The sequence below is a fragment of the Daldinia childiae genome, assembly GCF_008694065.1.
Source record: "Daldinia childiae strain JS-1345 chromosome Unknown Scaffold5, whole genome shotgun sequence".
Classification (NCBI taxonomy): domain Eukaryota; kingdom Fungi; phylum Ascomycota; class Sordariomycetes; order Xylariales; family Hypoxylaceae; genus Daldinia; species Daldinia childiae.
The window spans coordinates 56,205-65,007 of NW_022984646.1; the positions used below are offsets into that span (position 1 = coordinate 56,205).

Consider the following 8,803-nt stretch of genomic DNA (forward strand, 5'->3'; position numbering starts at 1 on the left):
CAGACCAATCCCCATCACCTCCAAGGAAAAATCTCGATTCGTCTAGTGGTTAGGATACCTGCTTGTCATTGAATTCGCAGGTGGCCGGGGTTCAATTCCCCGATCGAGAGATTCTCAAATCAATATTTTTATTCTTTATTTGTTTTTGTTTTTTTTCTACTTTCAGCTCAACATATGTATCCAGTACTTCATTATTTTTAACACCATTGTTTAATTTCATCGCTATCGTACTCCTGTCAAATGTTCCTATCGTAAACAGGTACCTATACAAGAAATGGGCTATCTTGAAGTCGATGTATTTGTCTTCTCTAGTGGTAGGACTGTAACCTTTGGCGTCTCCCAAATGTCCCAATCGTACGATACTTGAGGATCACCCAACGGTCTCAGAGTAGCGATGCGGAATCTGTAAGATCCAGCCTGGATACTCGATCCGTTGGCAAATCGCCCTAGCCAGTAGTAGATTCCCCATTTACCACGCGGCTGGTCGTATAGCGGGAAAGAAAAGATATCATCCTCGCTGTCTTGACCCGGTGTGAACCATTGAGACTTCGACGTACCGTTCCAACTTGTGGCCGATCCGACATATTTATTCTTGCCGACCTGAGGTGGGTATGTCCAGTCGGATTCTGTATAATCCTCGTCGAAGATCTAGGTTGGCGTAGGGTTAGTTTAACGATACATAGGTATACAATGTAGAGAGTGTAAACTTACATCCCACCGTAACTCTTCCGTACCCCAGGCGAATTCGGTATTAAGCTTAGGGAAATCTTGCGCATCGCGGGAAAGGTTGAAGGTAAAGCTGATTAAAACATTAATATTTGTATACTAAAAATATTCAGCACAATGGGAGGGGAGGGGGACTTACTTGGACTTCTGCTGGATTCTATTGTCCGAGACCCCAGATGTCAACCAAGGGTAATTACTGCCGTAGTCCCAAATATTGGTGATGGTTTGGTTGAGGTCGCAAGCAACACCTGCCTTGGTAGTTAGATAAAACCATATCACAGGCCAATATTAATATAAATTGCACATAGATACTGACCAAAGTAAGGAACGCCAAGTTGCTCGCCATTATCGCCGCTTATTAAGACCTTGCCGCTGTAAACGGGTAGGCTGCTGGTGTTGAGTCCTTCTGGGGCAGTGAAAGTAAATCTACAAGAGTATTAGCATAATAATAGCATAATAATGGACATTATTATCGCCTTGGGGGCGTAAGAGAGGAATCCGTACTCAGCTGTTTTTTTCTCGCCAGGAGCAACAGTGAAGTCCCCCTTAGGGAATGACACCTCAGGGGTCATCTTTACTGGGTTTATCTCTGGGTAGAGCTTGAGCCCGGGGATAAATGATTGTGGGTGGCCCGGTATGATCGGGCTCCATGAATCGTAGCCGCCGGCATCCTGTAGCGAAAATGTGTACGTGATAGGCTTGTCCCCATAGTTGGTGATATCAACCGAGTGCGTACCGGTAAAGTGAGCTGTATCATTAAGCTCGAATTTGCGACCTTCGAACCCGAGCTCTGTAGAATATTCCAACACGCGCTCGGCGTCAATAAACCCAGCACCTACTTGAGTAGTAGGCGCCCAGAACCCGTAGTCAGTAGTACTTGTAGACCAGTCAGCCCAAGGGACAGCGCGTGCGGTGCCCATGATTCTTGCGGTAAGCCGCTTAGCCCACGTAGGATCATCTGCATGAGCGGCTCGTCCACCAAACTTGCCTACCCACAGCGCGGCTACGCCAGCAATGTATGGAGTAGCCATGCTTGAGCCGCTAAGCACTTGGTACTTGTCGGTTGGATAAGTAGAAAGGATCTTGGTACCCGGGGCGGCAATATCTGGTTTTAGTGCTAGATCGTAGGTTCCTCCCCAGGACGTGTATCGCGCCGGACGGCCGCTACCAGAATTGTACAGGCCGACGTAATGGGCGGTATCGACGTCAAACGATGCCGTAACTTCAACACCTGCGGCGACTGCATCGACGATTGCCTTACCCGAGCGGGCCTCTATAGCTGCTATAAGACCAGTGGTATTGCTGGTATATAACGTTTGGTACGGTCTATCATCGTTGTAGAATAAGACGTATTGTGCACCGAAGGCTGCAATGTTGGTATGCTTGACGGAAACTTCACACCCTCCAATTCTTGCCAGGGCGATAGTTCCATTGAAGCTAGTGGTGTTAGCCGGTAGTGGGCTACAAGCATCATTCTCTACAGACGAGTCGAGCGACACCGGTTTGATAGGCCAGCCGAGAATGGTATTAGGGAAAAAACCGGACGATGGTATGTAAGCGATCTGTGTCTCATTTGACTGGCCATCAAGTTTAAAGTCCGCTGAAAAAGCCTGGGCAGGGAATGCCCCGGGTTCAGCAGCTCCTACAGTAAGGACGTTTTTCCCCGACGCGCCGTTGCTAGCATCAAATGGGCCACTCTCGCCTTCATTTCCTGCAGCATAAAATAACTACGCCTTGTTCGACCATCCTCGAAGCTAGCACGGCCCAAGCATTGGAGGTGAAGCCGCTATTCTCTCCGAGACTTGCGCTAATGATATCAGCCTAGAGGACAGTTAGCGGTAAAGTTGAACATAAGCAACTTTTCAAAGTCCTAATAGGGGGTGAAGGTCTAGACTACTTACCCCCGAGTCGAAGGCCTTGAGAAACCCTTCGATAACCACCTCTTCGTTTGAATAACCACTGTTTCCGAATACCTTGAAGGAGAGTAATTTGGCACCTGGAGCAACACCAACAAATCTATCTCGTATTAGTATTTAGACCGGGGCGATGCAATCATATCACAAGAGTAGCTTACTGGTCACTCTTGCCCGCAATTATTCCTGCGACGTGAGTACCGTGGCCATATTCGTCCATCGGATCGTTGTCGGGCTCGGCTGGTACATCAGGCCATGCTGATGAAACAAATGCAAGTCAGCCTTACATGCGCGGCTACATAACAATAAATTAGGAGTAGAGACAGACCGCTGCCGACAAGATCATAACCGCCAATTACTGTGTAATTGGGGCCAATGCCTCCACCGAGCTATAAACCCATCCATATTAGCGAATCTGGAAATTAATCTATTTGACTGGGTTGGCAAATTTCAGACGGAGGACTTTACCGCAGGATGAGTATATTGGACTCCACTATCAACGACAGCAATTATCGCACCCTCGCCAATGATTCCTGCTTGATGTAGCTTCTCGACACCTGTCGAGCCATGTACTGAGTAATTAGCAGCGGCCGCATCGTTGCTAAACGACTCGCCTTCGATCGCGGCCGGCAAGAGACGCACGAGGGTTGATCTGTAAACCGATGCTACGACAGGGCCATCCTCATCGGCGTCAAGAGCGTCTGTGAGCGACTCGGCGCTACAGTGAGTCTCGCACTCGATGCTTACGCCTGGGAAGAGATCTGAATCGAACTCCTTCACAACGCGGAGCCCGGAGAGTCCCTTAACCTTGGCCGAGACGTGGGCTCTGTGCGCACGCGACTTCAATTCGACGATGAACCGCCTCGGGGTGGCATTTTCGCCGATCTTCAAAGTGCCATTGAGGTCACGGCGTGAGATGAATTCTGCGCTCTGCGCGCTACCAGAAGCAGCGAGCAGCAACGGCAGTAGGGAGTATCCTACACGCATATTGTCGTCGGCGGGTTTACACACGGAAAGATGTATGCTTCAAACTCGAGGTGCGGTATTATGAAAGTGAAAACACGACTTTATATCCATCGTCGTTCAATAAGTATAATGGCATTTTGCCAAGCTATAACGATCTCGTATTTCGAGGTTACATCGACAATAGGTATAACAACCCAAGCAGTTATCAGCCCGTATTTTGTGGATTGCTTTTTGATGTGGATTATGCTTCGTGAGAGACTTGCCCGAGCAGCCCTGCCGATGGACTGTCACGGTGATGAACTTCCTGGCTTGACCCTGGGATATTGCCATTTTAGGCGAGAAATCCCGGACGCAACAGATTATCCATGCCATGATGCCACTGAGTACGAGTATTTAACTCAAAGCTATAGAGGGCTATAATAATAGCGATTCGATAGAGTATATCAAAAGGAGAAGATAGACAAGTACTGGAAAACCAGAGAGGGAAACGCTATCTTCGAATTACGTACCAGGTAGCTGATTTCTACCTAGTAAATTCACTTGGGTTAATACCTCTTAGCTATAAATACGTTATCAACCTAACCCCAGTTACCTACCTAATGTACCTAAGATTACCTATGTGAACAGGGATCAGTAGCGTTTATTTTCCGACTATTGGAGTTAGGATCAATTTTCTATAGCCTATCTGCGAACTGGTTGTACTGATAGGAACCTAAAATATTTTGAAGAAAAAATGGTTAATGGTATAACTAGTACCTAAACCTACCTGTTATACGATACTTTGCAACCTCAGCTTATCTATGTTACATTACCTAGGTACGTATAGCCCATTTCGTTTCCCGCTTAAATTCATTCGTACCCCCTCCCCGGTCGGGTGGACCGAACCCGTAGCGAGAATACGGTAGTAAAATCCGGGGATACGGTATTTTAACAACCATTTCGACCCGATGATATTCAGGCTCATTATCCGAGTCCGTGTCCGTGACCTACTATGCCATGTTGCGCGGCCCTCATAGTTCGCTCTAGGTAGCCGGAAACCAACGACGGAAAAGATGTGGCGCTCATTTCTCATCCCACATATCGTACGATAAGTTATCATCAGCTATCATACGACGATGTCAGTCATCCGCGCCAGCGCTGACTTATGTAGTAGTCCTACTCGAATACCTAATGCAATAAAAATGTCCCAGCAATCAATGGTCTATCCCTAAAGTTAGCTTCATCTAAATATGCCCATACGAGTAAGACGAAGCCGCTGTTGTCTACTGTTTATATATTTCCTCGTTGGCTTTCTCACCGCGATCTTATGTATGGTCTTCTTTCGACCTAATCCCGGCGTTCTTTTCCACAGATTATCTAACTCCTTATTCACGACAATGCCAACTACAGCAAGGAAGCCCGTGATTGTTATTGGCTCTGGCCTTGCGGGACTGTCCGCTGCTCATGAAGCGCTTCGGGCGGGTGCTACTGTCCGTCTGCTTGACCGCGCGCCTAAACCGGGTGGGAATAGTATCAAGGCATCCTCAGGTATCAACGGTGCAGGTACAAGGTTTCAGCGAGACCTTAATATTCCCATCGACGACAGTTTCTACGCAGATACAGTGCGTTCTGCTGGGAGCAGATTTACCGAGAACAACATTCCGGGCATAGATCGTAAGGCTTTAGTCGAAATACTAACTAGCCAGTCCGAGAGTGCAGTGAACTGGCTTGCGGACGAATTAGAGGTTGATTTAAGTGTCGTGGCACAGCTTGGGGGTCACTCAGTCCCGAGAACTCACCGTGGCGGTGGAGAACTACCCCCGGGTGCAGCCATCGTTTTCGCGCTATTGAACAAGTTGAAGGCCAACCCCGACTTCACATTAGAGAACTCTGCAGAAGTGGACGAATTGCTCACTGAAGATGGCGGCGCCGTTAAAGGAGTGGGCTATCATACGCCTGACGGCCAGAAACACAAGCTTGAAGGCCCAGTCGTCTTCGCAGCGGGTGGGTTTGCCGGTGATGCACGCGGCCTGTTAGCTAAATATCGTCCCGACTTAGCTGGCATGCCGTCCACAAACGAGGAACGACCCGCCTCGCACGGCTTGCTCACGGCAATCGGAGCAGCACTTGTGGACATGGAAAGCGTACAGATTCACCCAACAGGCTTCGTTTTCCCAAAGGGCGCCGGTATTTCGTACGGTGTCATCCCTCCTAAGAATGATGGTCCTTCTCATAAGCCCTCAAATTCTAAACCCACTAGTACATCACAACTATTCTTAGCCGCCGAAGCCCTTCGAGGTGAAGGCGGTATTCTACTTTCTAGTAATGGGGAACGGTTCGTTAACGAGCTAAATACCCGTGATGTCGTTAGCAGCGCAATCATGGCTCTTCCGCAATCGACGGATAAATCGATGAGACACTGGGAAGTAATTCTCCTTCTAGATCCAGGTGCATGCGAGGCTGCAGCATCTCACATTAAGTTTTACCTGTGGAAGGGCCTAGTACAGAAAATCAAAGTCAAAGACCTCGCTCCGGAAATTATCACATCGATAGATAAGTACGCAACCATGGTCTCAAAACATGAAGAAGATCCGTTCGGAAGGAAGTCGTTTGGACATTGGAAATTGCCTCCTGGTGAAGCTAATCGCGAGGAGGAGGTATGTGTCGGGACAGTGACACCTGTGGTTCACTTCACGATGGGTGGAGTGGCGTTTGATACGAAAGCCAGAGTTCTTCGGTTGACAGATGAAGGTAACTCGGTGCCAATACCGGGGATCTGGGCCGCGGGCGAGATTACTGGAGGCATACATGGAGCTAATAGGCTTGGTGGCTCATCACTGCTCGAGTGTGCCGTATTTGGCAGGATTGCAGGGACTGAAGCTGCGCGGAGTTTAACAGTGACTTAATAATATCTTGATAGAAAGAATTCTTTATAGCGAATTGCAAAATCGAGAGAGAAAATTACCTCTGCTTGTTGAATGATTTTAAGATGGGGAAATTTAGGGATCTCAAGTTAAGGATCTATTTCTGAGGGGTGGACTAATAAAAACTGAAGTATTAGGTGTATAAGTACCTAGGTATTGAGAGGTGCATTGTTGATTGTCAAGTCTGGTGGCCTCACAGGCCTTACTCCTAATCAGTCCCGTTGCCAGGTGACCAATCAGGTGGCGTAGATCACCTACCAACAGTTGGAGATTTAACAACAACCTACCAGATATTTCGATTCTGTATTCTTCTTCTTTGGGTTTTATTCTGGCCATCTGCATATCTACCTAACTTGGGTATTTATCTGACTTCCACCCACTTACACAATATTAAACCTCTATTTCCTCCTTCCACACCTAGGAATACCAGAAAGGTCCAGATCAATGTCTTCCTCGCATTCCGATCTTTGCTCTGCTCCCGAATCTGAATACTGTCAATCCACCCTAGATATTGGCATGGTAACACCAACACATACAATGTCCAGTACCGATCAAATAGAGCATTCCTGCTCATGCTCAATACAGAAAATAGAGGCAAAAGACACACCGCCATTCCCTGACCAGACTTTCGCTATCCGAGAGCGAAATACTGGCCGATACATTACTCTCGTCGAGGGGAATCTTTGTGTGCGAGAGAATGTTGGCGACCAGGGTGGATGGCACTGGATATGTGTTGAATCCCAGGGTTGGCTGGGATTCCGGAGCCCGGTGTCTGCGACGTATATGGGACACGATACAAATAATATTTGGGCGGAATATAAGCATCATCTTGTACATGAGTCTTTCTGTGCTAGAAAGCACCCCCAGGGTGGTTACATGTTACTCACGAGACATGACGATGAGCTCTGGAAGATCACTGTCAGCAATGATTTTAAGCTAGTCGAGACTACTGATCATGGTACGCTATGGGATTTTGTGAAAGTCTCGGCTTAGATGAGTTTATTGCTGTGGAATTGAAACTTGGTTGAGTATCGGTTATATTTTTACCGCTCATCTAGCTTTTAACGAACGGCGGTTCTGGTTGTGATGTCTTACCACTAAATAATGAGACCCCGTCATATATACGTGTATGCTAGGGGGCATCGAGTATCTTTTGACTGAATTCATATTTGTTTATGTGATAATATTTAGAATTATCGTAACAGGTATCTATAAAAGAAGGTTTGTAGTGTGTATGAACAGTGTATTGCTCTTTATTACATGGACATCGAGGATATATTTAAGCCGATACCTAGTTACTGGTTATCCCGTTAACTTATAGAGTCAAGGCTAATTTCTTGTATTGTGGATATTGGAGGATTCGTAACTGTGTAGGCAGCTTGTAATTTCGTAGGGCAAGACGGAGTCACTGGGATAAAGAGTTGGATTTTACGATCAAAGATTCAAGGCATATTGTCTACCAACGAAAAGCTTATGCTAAAGCGCTGTTGCATGCCGACTCACCTGTCATGATTAACCCTCCACAGCGATGCCACACTTGCGTAGGCTAGAGTATCAACCCTTTGACGTATATTATCAAGTGGTCGTCGTAGGATATCGATACACCTGGGTAACATATCCATGGTTGCTCGGACTATTGATACCTGCATCCGAATGCTAACTGAACTATGGAAAGGAAAATATGGCTCCCAACGGGGGGAAGAATGCTAAGAACATACGCAAACATCAGATTGTTGGTGTTTAGCTGCATTCATTACGAATCATGTGCATCCGACGGCGAGACTAAATGTCAGAAGGCAAACCCACGGCGTGGATGGCCGTGTGTTAGGCTGGACGTAAAACTGACTGACAAGTTCCGCTTAAGCGGCCGATCAAGCGACCTTTCTGCCATCACCGAGGCGGTGACAACCGCTGCTGAGCTATCCTGAGCCTATAGATCCTCTGACATAGTTGCGTGTAGTTAGGAGTATGTCCGTTTTCTGAGCAGACCTGGGAGATTTCGGGTATGGCGGGCTCGTGGTCGCATATCAAACGCGACCGACTCGCGTATCCGCAGCAAATGATTGCCCCTACTCGTACCACCATTACGGACTAATATGTGCTTCTCCGCATGAGGAAGAATACACCCGATGGCTCTTCAAATAGCAAGACAAGTAACACCATATGCATAATGCCGATACGGGTTCCATAGTTGAATGGGTGCGAAGTCCGTTTGGTTCAACTTGCATCAGTTGCCGCGCTTGTGCTTGACCAGGGGTCGTCCTAATGTGCCATCTTCAGATTAACCTACTGAGA

The 8,803-nt window shown here is 47.3% G+C and overlaps 2 protein-coding genes across 3 annotated transcripts; one reads left to right on the forward strand and one right to left on the reverse strand.

Annotated features, from left to right (window-relative positions):
- Positions 1-279: 279 nt before the first annotated feature.
- Positions 280-3,626, reverse strand: GL218_05187 (the record flags this gene model as incomplete). Of its 2 annotated transcripts, XM_033581833.1 has the most annotated exons (9): positions 280-648; positions 712-799; positions 866-974; positions 1,043-1,152; positions 1,231-2,303; positions 2,458-2,547; positions 2,628-2,742; positions 2,801-2,897; positions 3,158-3,626. In XM_033581833.1, the coding sequence occupies 9 exons, from the start codon at positions 3,624-3,626 to the stop codon at positions 280-282; spliced, it is 2,520 nt and encodes an 839-aa protein (XP_033434715.1). The 2 variants fall into 2 exon arrangements, with proteins under 2 accessions (XP_033434715.1, XP_033434716.1); XM_033581834.1 differs by lacking the exons at positions 2,458-2,547; positions 2,628-2,742; positions 2,801-2,897; positions 3,158-3,626 and having other exon boundaries at positions 1,231-1,757.
- Positions 3,627-4,981: 1,355 nt separating this feature from the next.
- On the forward strand, positions 4,982-6,490 carry GL218_05188 (Fumarate reductase 2; the record flags this gene model as incomplete). Its single annotated transcript, XM_033581835.1, has 1 exon — positions 4,982-6,490. The coding sequence occupies one exon, from the start codon at positions 4,982-4,984 to the stop codon at positions 6,488-6,490; it is 1,509 nt and encodes a 502-aa protein (XP_033434713.1).
- Between the last annotated feature and the right edge of the window lie 2,313 nt (positions 6,491-8,803).